The sequence below is a fragment of the Furipterus horrens genome, unplaced genomic scaffold (assembly GCF_987537825.1).
Source record: "Furipterus horrens unplaced genomic scaffold, mFurHor1.1.pri manual_scaffold_2, whole genome shotgun sequence".
Lineage (NCBI taxonomy): Eukaryota > Metazoa > Chordata > Mammalia > Chiroptera > Furipteridae > Furipterus > Furipterus horrens.
In genome coordinates, this window is record NW_028327172.1 from 33,820,613 (window position 1) to 33,841,902 (window position 21,290).

The 21,290-nt window shown below is 34.9% G+C and overlaps 1 protein-coding gene across 13 annotated transcripts in view; it reads left to right on the forward strand.

Moving 5' to 3' along the window:
* The window catches only part of SOX6 (SRY-box transcription factor 6), a 611,663-nt gene that overhangs the window by 254,151 nt on the left and 336,222 nt on the right, over nucleotides 1-21,290 (forward strand). For all 13 annotated transcript variants that reach the window (XM_090263661.1, XM_090263689.1, XM_090263681.1 and 10 more), the window contains one exon: nucleotides 19,595-19,802. In XM_090263661.1, the coding sequence (XP_090119787.1) occupies nucleotides 19,595-19,802 (208 nt within the window). The remainder of the gene's footprint in view (nucleotides 1-19,594; nucleotides 19,803-21,290) is intronic.

Here is a 21,290-nt window from a genome sequence, read left to right on the forward strand (position 1 = left end):
TGGCCTTCTCTAATGAACAGTTAGAAACAGGCACTAAAAGTTTCTTATCTACTGGGTTCAGAAAGGGTTTTACTTTGAAACATGAAGACCACAGAGGAGCTTTTCTGTAAGAGAGGGTGAAGACAAAGCAGAGAAGTTCTGTTAATCCCTACTTCCTGATTAGGAAAAAAAAATCTTTAAATGTTAAAATTCTGATTATTTATTTTGAGGTGGCATTCCAATAAAACGTGAGAGGCCACACAGGTTCAAAGAATGGGAAATAAAGAAGGAAAATAGAAATTTTAGAGATCGGCATTCAAAAACCAGTTTGAGATTAAAAAAAGAAGTTTTAGACTCCAATTTTAATTACAATTACTTATGGATGCAAAAATGTTTAATTTTAAATTTAGTGTGCTGTGTTAATCGGTAAGATCCATTTGAAAGCTGAAAAGTTAGTGTTAAAAGAACTCACTGTCCTTGTTCACTATGTACAATCACTACTATTTTCATTGTGATGCTGGTGTACCAGCACCTTTTTTTGGTGGAGAAATATTGACACTGTCCCTTCAAATGTGTTTTTGTTCCCATTGGGACTGATTCATTAAGCAGGAAAAAGTTCACATAATTTTTTCATGGACAAATGTTTTTAATGTTAACAAGAATAGAGGAACATTCGGTGGGAGTGTTTAGTGGCCGGCATGTGATACCGTGTTGTCATGATTATCTGCTAAAAATTACTTGAGTATAGAGGACCTACTAAGTTCCAGATGCAGATACTTTCTTGTGAATATGACAGATAAGATCTCTGCTGTCATGGAACTTAGAGTCTAATAGTGTGACCAGCAATGAAGAAGTTTCATAGAGGGAGATAATCTTAGAAAATAATCAGTGCAATGAAGAAAATTGAATAAGAAAATGTGATTGAGATGATGCCTTTAAACAGTCCAGGGAAGGTCTTTTTGAAGAGGTGATATTTGGGTTGAGATTTGAATAATGAGAAGGAGCCAACTATGCACAAATTTGGAGTAAATGCAGAAACCTTTTGGATGGTGGATTTGAGCAACAGGAAACAACAGACTGGCTTGAGTGGAATGGGTGAGGGAGAGAACAGTACGAGGTAAACTCAAGGAGGCAGGCAGGCAGGTGGCAGATACTGTGGGGCATCATAGGCTAAAGTGAGGTGTCTGGGCTTTACTTCAAGTGCAAGAGGAAGCCACTAAAAGATTTTAAGTGGGACTAACTGATTTGCTTTATGTTTTTAAAAGATCACATTGGCTGCTGTGTAGAGAATGGGTTGTAAGAGATAACACCAGAAACAAGAACACTTACTAAGAAAACTATTGCACTAGTGCAGGTGAGAGTTTGATGATGAGTGGAAGGGTGAACAATTAGGGAAGTTCTTTGAGGAGTTGCCATAGGTTCTGAAGAACACAAGATTCATACAGAGGGTGAGGAGACTATTTTAAGTAATGTGCATGTGGGTAGAAATTCAGTCAAGAATAAATAGGAAATGAACTTGCTGAGACCAAGGAGAAGGTATGCTTTTCCCAAACAAAGGGTGGTCCCACTTTTTGCCTAAGAGGGAACTGTTTGCAGGTGACTTCTGGGGTGGGCCATGGGGATGTGGGTAAGGCTCCAACAGTATCTCTTACAAGATTTAAAAAGTGATAAGATTGTAAGTGGGATCTACTCTACATGTGTGCACATGTGTACTTACATGCATGCTTATATTGATGTATATTTTAAGCCAAAATGAGATTATATGCATCTAGTTTTCAACTACTTGTCCAATTAAGTAGAAATAACCATGCTGGACTCTCAGCCCCAGAATATCAGACCTCCTTATTTTGGAGACTAATTAAATTCCCCCAACTGAGTTTTATTTTCTAGAAAAGTTTTTAAAATATTTTTCTGCTATAAATAAAAAATGCCAATAATATCCTTTGTTGTAATTGAAAGAAAATAATAATAGGCATGTTGAGACATTTACTAAATGTCAGGAACAATACTTTCTTGCTTGCAAACAATTTATCTTTCTCTGCCTTTTCTTGTGTTCAGTCCAGTGACATTGCTAATCAACTCTGGAGAGTTTTATGCACTTTACTTGGAATCATAAAAACTCTGGTGTGGACTTTGTACCACTTCTGGAAATGGAGCTGTTTTCATCACATGATAACATAGTCTGGAAATTTTAAGTGAGGGTTTACTCCTTCTCAGCCATGTTTTATGTTGTGACAGACTTTTAGAAGATTTCTAATTTTCTTGCGTTTTAAAAGATTTTTAAAAATGGTTGCCAATTTTTGGTAAGATTTAGTCATTTAAGATATAAAGCAGCACCCATATTTTCCTCACTTTTATTCAGACTGTATTTTAGAAAGCATAGCGAAACCCGTTAGTTCACTTGGTCCTAAGTAGTTTATAGACTTAACACCTAAGGAAAAGTTTAGGTGTATCTTTTTGGTACCTGACTGAACTATGAAGCACTGGGAAAAAAAAATCATAAACTACCGAGGTTTAGATTTCTTGAGAAACTGTTATTTACTACTCCTTCATTTTAGTATTTTGGAAATTCATTCAAGTTAAGTAAAGTTCAAACCTAAACTCCAGTAACAAGTGGCAATGTCCATCCTTGTCTCTCTGCATCGTGAAACAACATTCTCTAGGAAGCCCTGGGGGAAATTTCCCATTTTCTGTAAATCTGAAACTGTATGAGCACACAGTACTGTGTCTTTTAAACATATCTCAAAGTTGTCTCAAAACTTAATGACAAATTTACTTACAATTTGAACCAAAAAATTAAAACGTATTTTTATTGCATGTTGTGGGTTGTGAAATAGACAACTAACGTTGTCTAATGTTAACACATTGATCATCTTTCCATTAACCCCTGGTTATGTGCATTGTTTCATTCCCAAAGTAACAGAAAAGTAATATATTTTAAAAGAAGTTCCCAAATCTGGGACCTGGCCAGGTGGTTCAGTTGATTGGAGCTTCCTCCTGTACCCCAAAAGGTTGTGGGTTCGATCCCCAGTCAAGGCATGTATGGGAGGCAACCAACTGATGTTTCTCTTTCATATCGATGTTTCTCTCTCTCTCTCTCTCTCTCTCTCTCTGTCTGTCTCTCCCTCCCTTCTTCTCTCTCTAAAATCAATAAACATGTTGACATGTCCTTAGGTGAGGATTAAAAAAAAGCTCCCAAATCTGGGTTGTATAAATTAAACAAAATGATTACTCATATACTACTTGAAAATGTTTCTGTTTATGAAAACTTGAGTTGTTTTATCATTCCTCTTAATAATATAATATACCTTTCTAAATATACTTTTTTGAAAAACTTTTCTTACTAAGCATATTATCAAGACTTTTCTCAGAAGTAGAAACATTAACATACTCTAGTATAGTTGGCTTTCTCCCCCTTGGGCGAGAAGGATCAGGTATGCATGCTGATGAACACACTCCTGTTCATTAGCATGTGATTATGCAGGCTGCATATTGAGCACTTGCCAAAATATAAATATCCAGTACTTTTCTATATCTGTACAAAGACTTTTGGCATTTTTTTGGTATTTTGACAGTTCAAGGAAAATCAAACTCTTAGTATCTTTTCTTATTTTTGCCGGTGTAATAAAATTGTGTATACAGAATGTTTTCAAGGAGATGGGATATGCCATGTTTATTTTTATTTGATTTTTCAAGCTGTATAAGATTCAGTATCTGGGGTTTGTAGAGAACCAACTATAAGATGAATCTCTTAACAAACTCCATCACTGACATTCACTTATAATTTATAAGACTCCTTCATGATCATTAGGATTACCTTTTTTCTGGCATCCGGCCAATATTCCCCTAATTTTCTTCATTTTTATGTTGTACCTTTATGTCTCATAAATATTTTGTTTTAATTTCTTTAACCAATGTGCTGCTAGTGTATATCCTCAGTGAAGCCAAGGCTGCTCCTGTGGTTTGACTTTGCCTTTCTACTTTACATATGCAAATATTCCTTCATGCGCAAAGTGTAGCTGGGGCTCTCTAGCATTTCCAGACACTTAAGGAAAGCCACCTTTTGATAGTTATTTAAAAGACTTGATTACTATAGAAAATCTGGTATGATCTTGTCTAGCAGACAATTTGATTGAGCAGGCCTGTTCCAATACAGCTTTTATTTGCTTGATGAATTCAAATGACATTTAAACATAATAGAAGTTTTTTTAAAAATAGGCTTTTTGTCATGATTGGTCAGTATTAATCAATGAAAACTGATCTCAAGACACCAATAATTTTCTGATTAAAGTAGAACTCCACAAGCACATTTCAGTATATAGGTTATTCTGATTCATGTACACTTTCTTGTTTAGAATTTCTTCTTGCCCAGTGATGTTCTAGGTACATTACTATAATGAGATATGATACTGGAATAATGAAGTCTGTACATTTCTGTAATTCTTCTCAGCAACATTTTGTAGAAAGTGTAATGTATAAATTATATAGCATGCAGTCATTTACATGACTAATGTGAACTTCTCATGATTAGAATGAAATGTGAGCCTTAAGGGCCTTCTACATGGGCATGATAAGATGGTGATGCCTAGATATGCAGCATATTTCTTTGGGAGGGGGAAGCTGGGATTGTAATTTACACTCCTCCAGATCTACCCTCTTACACTAATTTGGAGACAGTTACTTTTCATAAAGGTGACTTTAAATAACAAATCCTGCTCCCCTGTTCATTCCGAGATGAGATTGAAAGGACTCTCTTTGATTATTGAGTCAAAACACCTGCATTAAGCAGGAAAGACCCTACTCTGTTCCTTCCCAAACATATCTAATCTTTCTTGAATGCATCTAATGAATGTGCCTTAATTACCTGGATATGCAAATTATCAGTTTGTCCTCTGCAATAAGTTTCCCTTGATTTCCAAGAGAAATGCAACCTTTCTAAAGAGACACAACTTTAAGCTATTATTCCTTTTGTTACTGTAGTTTTCAATGTGATGTAATATATATTTTTATACTATTAACCTTTTAAATATTATTTTCATATTACTACATTCCCATGACCTCTAGGCATTACTTTTCTAGGTGATGAAATTTGAGTTCAATGATATATCTCATTGTAAACTACATTATGAAATTGAAAGTACAATATAAATTACAAACCTTTGCTAATAAAATTTTACAATCTGGTAAAAATTAGAAATGAATATTTATGCATTTCACTTATCTTCTTTATATTTCATTAGCACTCTAGAAAATGGGAAGCATTATTTAATAAAATGATTGAGTTATTTTATAAACTTTTGTTTTTCTTATAATTTAACTCTGATTTCTTTTCACTGCCAGGGTACTGAGAGTACCTAGAATTCAATATTCTCAAGTACATCAAACTTCTGGGAAGAAATTTGACCTCATTCAAGCATTGATAGATTATAGTAGTATAATAGAAGAGATTCATTTGCTTGGAAACCCAAAGAATTAGAACTTTTTTTGGCACTCACAGTTACTTAGGGATTTTTGGCTTAGTGTCAGTGATAAATCTGTAGTTTTTTACATAAGCATTGGGTTAGCCAGGATTAAGCTAATGTAATCCACGAATAAACTGAGGAATTTTTGCTCTTGAATTCAGAGTTAACATTTGCCCATCCATTATATTAACTTATTTTGTACCTTGTATGTTTCTATCAAAGATACTTCTCTCTCTCTCCTTTTTTTTTTTTGTTCTCACACTGATATGGTTTGTATGTGAAGTTGATTATAGTTTTATTTATTTTGCTTCTGAAATTGACAGTAAGATTAGGGTTTGGGTCTCCTTTTGGATCCATGAAGGATGACACAGAAGGGCAAGGAATCAGTCTGAATCTAAGTGTTGGGGCATATGAAAGCTGAAAGAAAAAGAAAAATTCACACCTCCCACCCCTGCCAGAGAGCAAGCGTAGGCTCTATGATTGCAACTGAGACATCAATCCAAGCTTTTGTGTTGCCTGCAGGTAGAACAACACAAGCTAACAAGGGGCACCTGATGACAGGATTAGAGTTGCTTGCTGCTTTGTGGTAAATTTGTGACATTTTTGTACCCAGTTTCCCTTTTTCTGGAAATGTAAATACAGATGGATAGATTGATGGCTGGGTAGGTGTTTTATCAACAACAAAACTTCTGAAAAATCACTTAGTTTCTTTTTTTTTTTTTTTGTATTTGTTTTATCTGTACAAACTTAAACCAGAGAGCTAGAGATATTATTTAAAAATTTCGAGATCACCAAGAGTTTCTTGGTGAGCCATTATATGTATTTGATGTCGTCGTCGTCGTCGGCAGCCGTCCGTCTCGAGAGACGATGGTGTAGCTTCTTAAGAGTCTATCTGCACCGCCGAGAATGGCTGTGCAGTCCGACTCGGGAGTGACACGGTATCTGTCTCCTCCCGTGTTGAATCGACATCTTGCGATGACGCTGGAGTGTCCTCTCCAGTGAAGCTGAAGCTACAGAGCCTGGGCAGGGTGATATGGAGGGTCTGCTGTTGCCCATGCAGCAGACCCCCCCTCTCTTCACAGCTGAAGGGTCCAAAGGAAAGACGGAGTCAATACAGCTTGGCTTCAGGTGCGCCGCAGGAGTTGCCGGTGTTGACTGCAACGTCAAACCGCCTTAGGGACTCCGGCTCCGGATTTTCTGTCGGGGTTTACTCCGTTAGCCTTTCCCCTGAAGAGGTATGCCGCAAGGCAGCGGAGGTTTTTTGGAGTCAGAGTTTTCCTTCTCTGGTATTTGATGTATTAAAATGAAATTTGAAGGCTTTTGAGGTGCAATTCTCAAAATTGGGAACCTTACTGGGCAAGGTCCCAGCGCAGAAGGGAAATTGCTTATATCACGCAGTGGCTGTGAGTGCCCAGTATGTGCCATGCAGAGCAATGTGCTCTCCAGTATCTCTCCCCTGGGAAAATTAGGCCATGACAGGACTTCACTGTTACTAGAGCAGAATCTCTGTTAAGGAACAAATGGGTTTGAAAGACCTTCATTGGGCTCTGGTACTCTTTAATGTTAATATTTGTGAGGTATGAAGAACATATTCTGAGCTATTTTTGTGACTCCATCCTCATCATTTAAAAATAGACATAGGTAAATAATCACATCGATATTTGTGTCTGGGGGCCCAATGACTGCCTCTTTTCCTAGTGGATCCCAGCTACCTTTTCTTTTTCCTAAGGCTTTTATATCTTATTTTCTATTTTTACTGAAGCTACTCTGATACCCTTGAATGACTGTAGATCTCCGGTCCCCCACAATGGCTCTAGTTTCTGTCCTGAATTAAATACAGCTTTCCCAGAAACTGGATTAAACAACATTTCAACAGATTACTTGTGTCATACTACATGCATTCCTCTTCCCTGCCAATACCTGTGTCATAATGTCACACTACAGGTCTCTGCTACCTTGACTCTGCTATTTTCCGGCTATTTTCCTATTTTTGGTAGTGTAGGGAGGTTTTTTTTTTCCCCTCTTTACCTCCTTTCTTTCTTTGCTTCAGATTCTTAATTATGATGTCTGGGGTGAACAAACCCCGAAGTGTTCTTCATATTTCTCTTTTGGATGTGCTTATGAAAAAGGAGTTCCTGATGAACTGACTGATATCTGAATTCTGTGTTATAGGTATAATGTAAGCTTCCATGATAGCATTCAAGTTACTTAAATCATATTAGCTGCTTTGCTTATTATATACAAAAAATAGTTATTTTTTATAAGTGCACTCTGAAATGTCTCTGAAATCAGTAAGAAGACAATAGTGAAGGAGGAGAATGTAAGGATAATAAACTTGACACTAGAGTAAATAGTTAACTTTTAAGAAAACCTCCATGGAACCATTTGAGACTCTCTAAATGCATAGAAACTTACTCTGGAAAAGCTTGTCTAGTTATAGTTCTTCAACTTCTGCGTAATCATACTATTTCTTCCCTAGTACTTTAAGTTATCAAAAGACAACAATAACAACAAAAACACATTCTTTTGAATCGGTGGGAATATTACATTTTCCCTGGGGTTATTTAGGAAAGGATATTACCTCACAGAAGACCTGTGTTTATCTCTGCCACTAATTTGCTATGTGACCTTAGGAAAGTCACTTCCTATCTACTTGCTTCAGTTTCCTCATCTCAAAAGTGAAACATTTGAATTGTAATCACTAAGTCTCTTGCTAATTCTAAATTTCTTGGTTTCAAAGTTAAAATTGTCTTAGCCAACTCAACCTAGCCTGGTAGCATTGTTTAGGTTGAATATCATGTGGTAGTTTAAATAGTAATCAGTTGCCAGATGAAAGTAACTGGAGTTGGTAGGCACATGAATCAAGTAATAGCTGAACCTTGATAGAATGTTGCTTCATGTGTTGGGGAATTCACTGTCAGGCACTTTCCCCTTAAAGCTCTTCTTACTGTTTCATTACCAAAACGTTATCAGGTTATTAGATATTCTAATCTATGAGGCTGCCTGTCCCATGATTAGATCTTTAGAGTACAATATCTCTAAGGTGGTGATTGTGTGCCTTAATTCTTTGTTGTTTAGACAATATTGAGCATATTCAGTTTAGAACTGCATTTTAAGAGCGTGAGAGAAACAAATTGAACATACTCAAGGGAGAATGGTCAGGATGACTGAACCATGTCTTATGAGGAGGAAATGAAGAAAATGGGGATATTTGGCTTAGAAAAAGAAGCAATACAAGGGTACTGTAATAGCTGTGTGTAAGCATTAAGAGTGCTGCTGTTGTAAAGGTTTCAATGGGATGGAAATGTTTCCATGGGTTGAAGGAATAGAATTCGTATTTCTATAAATGAATGTTTGACAATCCTCCAATGATAGAATCAACTGTTCTGGGAGGTGCCAAATCTTCTAGCAATGGTGTTTTTAAGAAGAGTCAAAAAAGTTGCTTTTTAGGGACATTTTAACAAACACCATCACTACTACTACCACCACCATTTAATGACTAGTTACTATGTAACAGATACTGTTCTAAGTGTTTAATTTTTATTAATTAATTTAATTTTCATAGCAACAATATGAGATAGGTTCTGTGCTACTATCATTATCACTCCCATGTTATAGATGAGGAAATTAGGGCACAGAGAGATTACCTAACTTGTCTGGGGTTATATGTGAGGTGGATGGAAACATGGATTTAACTAGAAAATCTGGTCCAAAGAGCCTATACTTGTTAACTATTGTACTACCTTTTCTTGTGCAGGGGATTTAAGTACTAGATGGGGTTGAGCAATTGGGTTTTTCAGGACCTTCAAATCTTGAGATTTGATTCTGTCTGTGAGGCTGGTGATATATAGATGATGCAAGGATTTTCTTTGTGATCGTCTTGACAAGTCTGGAGATTTTAATAGTTTTCTATATTTACTGTTTACTCTATTTACTTCCATATACTAAATATCATGGTGATAAGGCCATTTTTAAAAATTTTATAATTTTTTCTTTGAATCAGAATAACATGTTAAAAACAATGACTTTTTCTTCTTAGATTTTAGGAATTATGACTTTTAGCAAATGTTCATAAAATTATATTCTAATGTCATGAATAAATTTATTGTTATTGGATAATATAGTAATAGAATAAAGTGATGTGATGTTATTCTAACTTTGAGAATGCTATGTAAATTTAATATATTCTACACACTATCATTTTTAATAAAAGAGAAAAAGAATATACTTTATTTCACTATTAGAGCAAATGATGCTTTTATCAGGAATAAATTGTTGGTAATTAGAGCCAAACTCAGTATTTTCACTTATGCAGGCTTTTTTAAACTAATGCTTTTCTTTAAAATATGTCACACTTGATAAAAACATACTTTTTCCTCTGAGAAAGAACCTATAAATGTTAGCAATTTAGTTATCAGCATATTAAAAAGGTTAAATTGCCTTTGTCAGCAAGAAGGCATTGGAACCTAGATTAGATGAAGCTTTTCTGTGAGTCACCCAATAGCACCGTAGTAAAATGCCTTTTATACAGCACAGTTGCAGGTGGCTTTGGTTCATTCAAAAAAATTGTTTAAAGAACAGAATCAGAAAAAGCAGTATATATATATATATATATAACACAGACACACACACACAATGATGTCTGTCCAGAAGAAGTCCAGCCATTGTTAATATAATGAGAATGGTTTGTGTGACATCAGTGTAACCTGGCAGCCAGGGAGAGTGGACTGGAATGCGCATGAATGAACAATGATGATTTCACTGTACTAGTCAGTGGGGAGTGGTAGATACTGTTGAATGAGCATGTGTACTGTGTGGCCATCACATTCAAAATGATGGAGCAAGTAGAGCAATGGATCTGTATCAGATTTTCTGTTAAGCTTGAACACTCCTCCAAAGAAACTATTCAGATGATTCAGAAGGCTTTCAGGATGATGCAGCGAGTGCAGTGCCAAAAAGGTATGGCACAAACGTTTCAAAGATGGATGGTAATCTGTTGAAAGTGATCCATGTTCTGGAAGGCCTGCAACAAGCAGAACTCCTGAGAATGTTGAATGTGTAGGGGTTGCAATCAACAAAGATTTGCGACTGACAGTGTGAGAACTGGAAGCTGCTCTGGGGATTCCAAAGACTACTGTGTCCAACATGTTGGGGCAGAATCTTGGCATGAAACATGTCATGGAAAAATCTGTTCCACAGGTTCTGCTACCAGAGCAGAAGGAACATCATACTGCAGTTGCTAATGACTTGATTTAAACTGCCAACATTGAACCAGATTTCCTCACGAAGGTCAAAACCGGTGATGAATTGTGGGTCTATTGCTATGATCTGGAAATGAAGGCCCAGTTGTCCCATTGGAGGTGGCCTGCTTCTCCGTGCCCAAAGAAGTCACAGCTTTTGGTTGGTAGGGTGTTCTCCATCATGAGTATCCCCATCCAGGCCAAACAATTAATAAGGAGCATTACCTCAGTGTTCTTTGTGGGCTGAGAGATATAATATGACAAAAACGGCCGCAGCTACGGGCAACTGCCAATTGGCAGCTTCATCACGACGACGCACCCGCTCATGCATTGCGTTTCATGCAGAGTGTTTTGGTGAAACATCAAATCACACAAGTGACTCATTCCCTACCACCCATATTTGGCACCCTGTGACTTCTGGCTTTTCCCAAAACTAAAATCACCTTTGAAATGGAAGAAATTTCAGACCATCAATGAGAGTCAAGAAAAATGCAACGAGGCAGCTTATGAAGATTGAGAGAACTGTGTGTGGTCCCAAGGTGCCTACTTTGCCTACTTTGAAGGGGACTGAGGTGTCATTGTCCTATGTACAAGTTTCTTGTATCTTCTTCAGTAAAAGTCTCTATTTTTCATAGTAGATGGCTGTATACTTTCTGGACAGATGTTTATACATATTATAACAATATATGTGTATTAATTACCGACATGGTTGAGTTGCCAGTGCATGGTGATTTAAAACAAACAAAAACAACTTTTGGTTGGTTTATTATTGTTTTTAATTTATTTACAGATATTGCATTCTTTAATTTCCTTCAGCAAAAGACTCCCCGGAATATATTTGTAGTCAAACAAATTGGATTTCTTACTCATTGCAGTAGGGAGAACACATACCATAGAGAGTCATGGAGTGTCTCAGTAAAAGAGTGTTCAAAAGAACCACTTTTAGGATTTGGACTTTTCTTCAGTGCCTTTGGGTAGGGTCTTAGGAAACAGAGGTTGGTTATAGATTGGGGAATGTCAGAAATCAGGGACAAATCTATGGTTGAGCATCTCAATAAAGCTTTTCTTTAGGGAAGGCAGACTGGAGTGAGGTAAAGCTGTAACTAGAGAGAGACTATAATGGAAATGAAAAAACAAAGCAAAAATGACAACGTACAATGCAATAAGAATGAACACATTTAAATCCACCTTGCTAATGGGTGGAGGAAAGGATAAGAGAGGATAATATTCTGTCCCTACAATTAGACTGGGGGACAGAAAGGGAAGCTGATTTATGCTGCTGCTTAGAGAGTGCACTTCCAAGTCATTTCTCCCAGCTTCAATGACTTCTGCCTGTATGTGGGTTTCAACTTCATCCTATAGGGCAAAAATTCCATTCTTCAACAAAAATGATCTCTGGCCTCTGGCCTCTGACTTTCACAATCTCAGCCCACTGAAGTTCTCCTCTCTTCACATTATGGCTGCCCAATCACATTCCTGGTCTAGGTGCAGTTTGCAATCCAGATGAATCAGAGCAGTGCTCTGTAGCTGCTCCTGGACTGAATGGAGATAATCCATATACAGTTAGGTTGAGTGGGAATTGGTAGCATCCCTAGAAAAAGCTGATTGCAAAGGGTAAGGTTAATACAGTTTTGTGAGTGTCACCTCTTGGTGGGATTATTTTGGGATGACTTCATAAAGAAGGTGATTTTTGAGAATTGATATTGAAGAGAATAGTGTAGTTTAGTATTTATTGTTCCACTTTGATGAACAAATATAAATGAAAATCTAAAAATGGTGCCAATGCTTATCATGATTGTATTTTCAGAATTGAAAATTGAAACAAAGGATAATTGGACAAAGGATATTTGAATTTAATAATAAGAGTATTTATCATTTATTGAGTATTTATGTGATAGGCACTCCCCTAAATGCTTTATACCTAATTCGTTTCTCACAGCAACTATTTGAGGATATGATTATAACTTCATCCTATGAAAATGAAGAGTTTAAACTCCCATCCCCTTGCCTTGGGCAAACCTTGGTATTCACTATTGAATTGCACACATGGACAGCTTATAGGGAGGGCATGGCTTCCCAGGCTAGGTCAGAAACGGTTTTACAGCTTTCATCTTGCTCTTTCTGGGGGCATGCACCATTCGAAGCCTGAACTACCATGTAAGAAGTCCAGCTAGTTTGAAGCCAACATGCTGGAGAGAATGCATCACGTGGAGAGACCACACAGAAATAGTGGAAGATGTCTAAGGAACCCCAGACTTCAGCCTTGAGCTTTTAAAGTGTTCGCATCTGGGAGTAAGGAAGCCTTTGAGATGATTCCGACCTTAGCCACTGATTTAACAACAACCTTGTGAGAGACCTTGAGGCAGAACCAATTCAGATGCTCCTAACTTTCTGACTCACAGATATGAGACAAGATAATAAAGGGTTATTGTTTTAAGTGCTGGGTTTTAGGGTGATTTTATACAAAAATAGATAGCTAATTTTATTTGTTTATTGTTACTTGTGAAACAAATAGATAACTGATTTAATTAAAACACTGTGGAATGGAAAAAGCAATGGATATGGTATCAGAAAACCTACATTTAGATTTTAGCTCTGCCAGTTATACATGTGTGATATGGGGTAAGCCACATAATCTGAGTGTTACTTTTATTCCTGCTGAAAATGCAGATGCAGAATTTTGTTTGCATTTAGTTATTGGCAACTCATTTTCAGAACAAAATCTAGAGACTGGAATGCATCAGATGAAAATAACAAAGGGTCTAGAAATTATGTCAAGTGATAAATAGGTGTAGAAACTGGAGGAGTTTCACCTAGAAAAGGACTGCTAATTTTAATACTTTCCTTAAGATATTTGAACAACTCTAATAGGGAAAAATAAGTAAATTGATTTTGTATATCTTTTGAAGGCAAACAGGAAAAAGGGTGATAATTATAAGGATCTAGATTTTAGCTGATACAAGGATTCCCTTTTAAGTAATTAGAGTTATTAGAAAATGTTATTCGAGAGCACCCAACTACTGAAATACCAATGAAGGAAAGTTTGTTTATTTTTTCTAGGTTCAGTATAGAAAAACTGTGATATTCTAATTTTCTAGACATCTTCAAGAAGGCCAGACTTGATTCTCTTAAACTTATTTTTATATTTCCTCCAAGCATCTTTTTATTATATAAACAATACGATAACATTATGTTCTGGTGGCAAGTGAGTACTAGACTTGTTAAGGAGGATCACTTAGTAGGTTATGTAACTGTCTCACCACTAAGATGTATACCTGAAACTAATTAAATCAGTTATTAAATAAATACTATAATTTAAAAATTAAATTAAATTAAAAATTTAATCTCAAAAATATCCCAGTATGTTCATCAGTTATAAATTAGAAAAAACAGATAAGAAAAAAAATTACCAATAATATAATCATTTAGAAATCACTATAAATATTTTGGTGTATATCTTCCTAAGTTGTTTGTGTGTGTGTGTGTGTGTGGTTATATATTAAATACTACAGTATATTTTTTCATCTAATTGTCTTGTAAATAAATTTTTTCTCCAACAATTTTGGCATTTGTATTCAACCAAAAATAGTATTTATTTTGATTAAAGGTATTATTTATGATAGAACATTTGAAAAGTACAGAGAACTTTGAAAAGAAAAATTACCTATTATCCCAACACTCAGAGAACTATTAATTTCATTGGATATTCCAATGTCTTTTCTTCTGTAAATAGTTTTTTCTTTACAAAGTATATTGATATTTCTCACTAACATACTTTTTACTACTATACATTATGGATATTCTCATATCATTAAGTTTTCTACAAAAATATGATTTTCAATAATTTCAGATTATTCTACTATATGTATAAAACCATAATGCCCTCAAATAATTCCTACAATCGGACATGCAAGTTGCTTCTAATTATTTCTCACTATAAACAACACTGTATTCAACATACATAATATTGTTTTTAGTGGCCATGTGGTATTCTACTGTGTAGCTATATAATCTTTTATTAAACAAATCCCTTATTTTTAATATCTCAGTTCTCATTATTTTACTTAAATAGCAATCTGGTCATTGTTAGAACAGATCTTTACCCTTAGCCTTAATTTTTAATTTTGACATATTTAGTGAGTGATTGTTTCATCAGCCAACATTTTGTTTGATGCTCTGGAATAATATAGAAGAAGAATGAGACATAGCCCCGTTCCTTCAAGAGTTAATGTATAGTTGCAAATGTAACTAATACATGCAAAATAATAATGAATAATTTATTCTAGTATGTTATTAAATGCTAAGTTATGTGGATCTGATTAAGTGCTTCAATGTGTAGTTTGTGAGTAAATAGGAGAACAGTAAGGCTCAGTACAGTCAGGGAGGACTTCAAGAATGAAATGCAGTGTGATCTGAGCTTTGAAGAGTGGGTCTGAGTGCATAGTCAAAGGGGACGTAGGACATTTTAGAGGAGAGGAACAAGACATTTAAAGGCTCAAAAATTTGAGTATATTTGATATATTTTCACAGTACTGTGAGAAGGGTATATAAGTTGACCATCCATTAAATACCACTGCTGAGCAATCGGTTTTGAATAACGCCTTCTGAAAGATGGAAGAAATATTATTTTAATATGTTTTTCCAGTTTTATTGGGATATAATTGACATATAACATTGTATTAGTTTAAGGTGTACAACATAATGATTTGACATATTTCTGTATAGTGAAGTTATTACCACAATAAGTTAACATCCATCACCTCATATGTTTTTTAATTGAGGTGTAATTGACACACAATGTTGTATTAGTTTCAAGCGTACAGCATAATGATTCAATATTTGTATATATTGTGAAATAATCATCACAAACAATAAGTCTAGTTAACACGTATCACCATACATACATATGTTTTGTTTTTAATATTTACTTTTTTATCCCTTGAAACATAAAAACATCTTAATTAAATATTAATTTATGAAAATTGCTTGTCTTTCCTAGAAACTCTGCCTAATGACTTTTTTGGGAGGTACTGCTGGGTATTTTTTCCGTCTTCTACGTATAATTTGCGTACTATGTTTAATTGATTTCTGGTGAAATGCTCTTTAGGTAATCTGAACCAAGATTACTTTCTTTATTCCTTGTGTTGGGACCTGAGATTCTTTTAAATAATATTTTAAAAATTTTCTTTACTGTTAGTTTAGTTGGGGCCTCTAAAGTTAAGGGTTGACAAGCAAATTTATAGTAAATTTCCTTTGAATTAACTAATGCTTACTCAGTGCTGCATATGCTCTGTTTTTTGTGATGTTTGTGTGTTCAGTCATGTTATACAGTTGTTGTTTTCACAAGAAAGGTCAAAAGAAGAGAAGTAATCTCTTTTATGTTATTTTAAAAAATCACCACTAACCAGGCTTATTAAAATTATTCATAATTGTGTCTGCATTATAATATTAAGGCAAAACACACTTATTTCATTGCCTTCTTAGGAATCAGTGTTTCTTCAAGTGGGTTGCAGCAGAATTAAAGGACCTGTGATCAGAATCAATTGGGATGTTTATCAAAATTTATATTCCTGAGTCCTACTCTTCAGGGTACGGAGGAGATGAGAGAATCTGCATTTTAACATACTTGCGAGGGAATTCTCTTTCTTGAAGTTTGAGAACCACTGCTTTAGGGAAATACTGTCTCAGATCTCTCCACAGCTGTGCTGCAGGGCCATGCATTGATCCTCAGCAGATATTATCATTTGGAATCTTCCCTCAATTGGTATTTCATGGGAGCTGTTTTCTTTTTGGAAATTATAGAATAAGTTGAGATTTTTTCTTCACAAAAGTTATTTAAAAATTATTTAGCTCTCTAGAAAAAAAATTAGAGGTCCATTGTCAAGTCTCTGTTTCTGATTTGGCATTATTGCCTTTTATCCCAATGGTAATTTCTTCATTGTAATAACTTGGATTTATGTGCCCCTTTACTCAGATAAGTTGCTTATAGGCCTCCACTCATGAAAGACCAATATTTCTTAAGTTTTAGAAAGTTTAAAGTGAGGACCATAAATAATAAATTTTGCCCTTTTCCATTGTTCCTAAGAATAGTATAAAATTATTTATACAGTTTAGCCATTTATGATTTCGTCACTGCCTATCTTGGTGAATTGGTGACATGTTACAAGTAGTTCTTGTGGCTTTTATGAGAAATCGTGACTTCAGCTTCTCGCTTCCTGCTTCTTGGTAGTGTTAAGCCACTTTGCACAGATTATGGGACAGAGGACAGTATGGGTCATTGATGTGGAAACCCATGGTTATAGTCTATGGTGCAGTGTAGCAGTGACCACATTCTCACATGTAAAATAACAAGTAACATAATCTATCTAACAAGTAAGTGACATGAGTAAATAAGACAGAAATTAGTCCTGAGAGAAAAAGGTGGTACTTTATAGAGCCTAAATGTTTTAAGGACTACTTAAAGTTGTTACTCAGGCTGGAGAGCCATTCCTACCATTAACATTTTTTTATTGTATTTTTTTCTCCAATTACCAATTACTACCCTTATACTCTCCTGTCTCCCGTAATCACCACACTGCTCTCCATGTCCCTGAATCCCTTTTCCTTTCCACTCAATCCCTCCACCCCCTAACCTCCCTCTCCCCCTTAGCTGTCAGGCTGTCATCCTCTCTATCTATAAGTCTGTCTCTATTTTGCTTGTTATTTTAGTTTGTTCATTAGATTCCACATATTGAGTGAAATCATATGATATTTATCTTTCTCTGACTGACTTATACTATATTTTAAGTGATAAAAAGACTTGCTATATTATAGTCAATGATGAGTCCTTTGTAGGTAACCACTTCCACATATCTGTAGTTTGGATTTGGTCTTTAATCGCTTAAGTTGAGCCAAAGTTTGTTTTTGTCTTTGTCTTATAGGCTATAATATCAGATTAGTTTGCATTTGAAATGACAGTGACTGAAGCACGATTGATCAAATGGTGATTATCGATTTCAAAACACCTAAGTCAGATTTCTGAAGGGATACTATTAAGAAGTCAAAATGGCTTTTGCAAACATATCTTAGTTTTTGTTTGCACAAAATAAAAAATGAAGAGACCATGTACTAAACATGATTGGCATCTAAAGGGTTTCCTCAGCATCATTCCACAGAGTTATTGTAAACATTAATGAAATACAACATCTTTCCTGGTGAAGGAAAAAATCCTAGGACAAAGGTAAAAAGGAGCTCTCTTTCCTGCCCTGCCCCATTAATTTTATCCTTTTTACTTTATTTCATTACAAATGTAACGAGCATTTTCTCAGTGATAGGCATTGTGCTAACAATGGGAATGCAGATTTGGCTCAATATTTTTTAATAGCTTTGTGATATAATATAAATAATTTACGCATTTGATGTATACAATTCAGTTATTTTTTGTTTTTGTTTTTTAGTATATTCACAGACTTCACAATATTCAATATAGTTCCAAGACTCACAACATTTCTTACTAAAATTTTTTTAGGTCCAGAGTGGGGAAAATCCCTCTTGGTTCCATTCCTAGGTCTTCTCCTTCTATCAGAATAATAGGACCTACCATTTATTAAATACCACTGCCTATGAGCTCAGCATTGTGTCCATTTACTTTATAAATGTTATCTCATATATGCTCCCAATAACCCTGAAAATAAGTTTTATTCCTACCTCCTATATAATGACAATAATAACTACATACCTAGCATTTATTGGGTACAATTATTATCTCATTTAATATATGTGGAAACTTACTTCTCTAGATTCCATTTTTCTTTTTTTTGCCTTCCCACAAGTTATTAACTTTGTAACTTTCACCCCCTGCTTCTTTCTCTAGTTGTTGAAGTTTGCCAGGCTTCTTTGTGAAGATGGAGGGAAATATAGGAGCATTTAAGATTTTCAAGGTTTTGATGAGAATCACAAAGACTAGATGCTTTATTTATTTCACAAAGATTTTTAACGGGAGCGAGACTACCCAGGCACAGACACATAAGGCGAATGCAAGACCACTGATGGGCTATGGCCAAATAATAATTCATTTCAACCCTCATTTCTGATTTAGAGATTATGAAAACATTTTCTTTCTATAAACTTTTAGGTGTCTGTTATTTTTAATCTGAGATTTGTTTTTCCTCCTCACAGATGAATCTAACTCTTTTACTAGTTAGCCAGCTTCTCTGTATTGTGAACTAATTCATGTGCAAATGTTTCTGTAATAAACTTGTTCTTTTGGAAACAAACAAGCATAAGCACAACCCATTTTTAAAATCAAACGAAAAATGTGTGTGATTGTGCTGAAGTGTCAAATGTAAAAGGTAAGGAACAGAAAGAGGTTTCTGTAACTTTTGCCAGATGTACAGCTAGAAAAAAAATGTTTCTCTCCAAACCCCAGGGCACAAAACAACAGGATAACTCTCTGGCATGAATGAAGATATTTTATATATTTTCCGGTGAACAATTGACAATGGTTATTGAAACCAATTTCTCTACCGGTTCTAAATGCGAGGTTGAAAAATTTTTTAGACTGTGGGAAGAACATTGCTAATAAAACTGCTAATTAAAAGAAAAACTTTACCAACCCTACTAATTAATAATTGAATCTGAACTATTTTAAATGAAGGGTGTAAATGAGAAAGACGTTGAAGCGTCTATTTTAAAATTGTTTTTGAACCACGTAGTCTGCTTTCTAATAAAAAAATAAACAGCTTATGCAACTTCATGTTAGTTTCTTTGATAATTGCTTCTTTAATGTTTAGTATATTTTTAAGCACAGATGGTTACATATTTTATTTGTCCATCTAAGTATCATATACTGTCATTCTGAGTTTGGAATTTTTTTTCCGACGATATGCAAAGAAACAAGTATCTTAATGGTTTTATTTTATTTTGTTTTCCTAGGAGTCAGAGAATAATAAGTTATGTTCCCTATATTCCTTCCGAAATACCTCTACCTCACCACATAAGCCTGACGAAGGGAGTCGGGACCGCGAGATAATGACCAGTGTTACTTTTGGAACCCCAGAACGCCGCAAAGGGAGCCTTGCCGATGTGGTGGACACACTGAAACAGAAGAAGCTTGAGGAAATGACTCGGACTGAACAAGAGGGTATGTGTGGACTTAACTGTTGGGCTTTATTCTTTTAAAGATTCCAGGCCTTTAAAAAAAAAGTAAGTGGGATTTCAAGGGCCAGAGAAGAACATAATTGGCACTAGCTATAAAAAGTTATTCAGAGGTTATTACCATGGTGATGGCAGATTGTGATCCATTAAAGGTGTTAAGCAGATAACTCCATTTTTAAAAAAACTTTGTGCATTTTATTTTTTTGGTTCTTATGATAACAGATCAAGGTTTTAAACTAACTGTAAGCCTTTCCCTGAAAAAAGGTAGTGTAGGAACTTTCTTAGCTGCAACTTTATTTTTAATTTTTTCTCTCTTATTTCCTTTTGATGGATAGTGTTTTATTACAAAAATATCAACTGCTTAAAAAGAAAACCCAGCATAATTTATTTCTCCTCATTTTTATAAATATCATAAATAGTAGTATTTTCACCTCCAAATGTAGAATTGAGAATTGAGGGTTTCTGATATTGTTAAAGCTAAACGCTCAGGGAGGAAGTGCTTTGACACATGACATCTTTTCTAATATCACGTACCCACTTTCTGTACTCTCTCTATAAGAATCCACTTAGGTGCTAATATGTCCTAAAAAGCAGATAAAAGACTCTTTAATACTATTTTCAATTAAATAAATCAAATCGAAGTGATTGCTAGAATATGTATGGTCTTTCACTTTTTATGTGCAGATTTTAGATTTTAAAATGTAGGGTAATTAATGATTCTGGATTTATTACTAACATTGTAAGTTAAATTCAAAATTGTGACACTGTGGGGAAATGGGGATTTAATATAAAGGAATTTTTCATTTAACTTAATTTTATTGCTTCAAGGGCCCCAAAGTTTAAACTTTCAGATTAATTTTTGTGGAAACTTCAAGTTAATTGTTGTGAATGTGTTCAGCACATCAGTTTTTGTGCCAGTTTCTAAAATGTATTACGTGCCTCTATGTCTTACTATACACATTATATACCATGCCTTGTAAATATTATTTGATGACTTGGGGTCATGATTCAGTAGACAATGAACTCCGATACCTATCTAATAATTGATGTGACCCTTTATAAGTTCTACAGTCTCCCTGAGCCACAAAATTTTTAATTTGACATGGTACCAATACCTGACTTAGTAACTTAAACATTTTGAGAATTAACTATAATAATGAATATAAGAGTTTTCTATGAACTGCAAACCACATAAATTTGAGACATTATGATGAGTATCATATTATAAATGTCAGTTATTTTACCTTGCTATAATGATGCCCTCAGAGATCATTGGGATAATTAGTACTCTTTGGCTTTATGGTTATTTCTTTGCAATTATCGTAACCTTGGAGTTCTTGTGTTCGCTTGATATAGATACTTTTCAGTATGTGGGCTTGTGTTGGTTTCTCCTCTTTAGGTTGCAGGATGCTACTTCTTGCTTAGTTGTGAATAATTTATAATTTTCTCCTACTAATCTATAAATTATAAAATT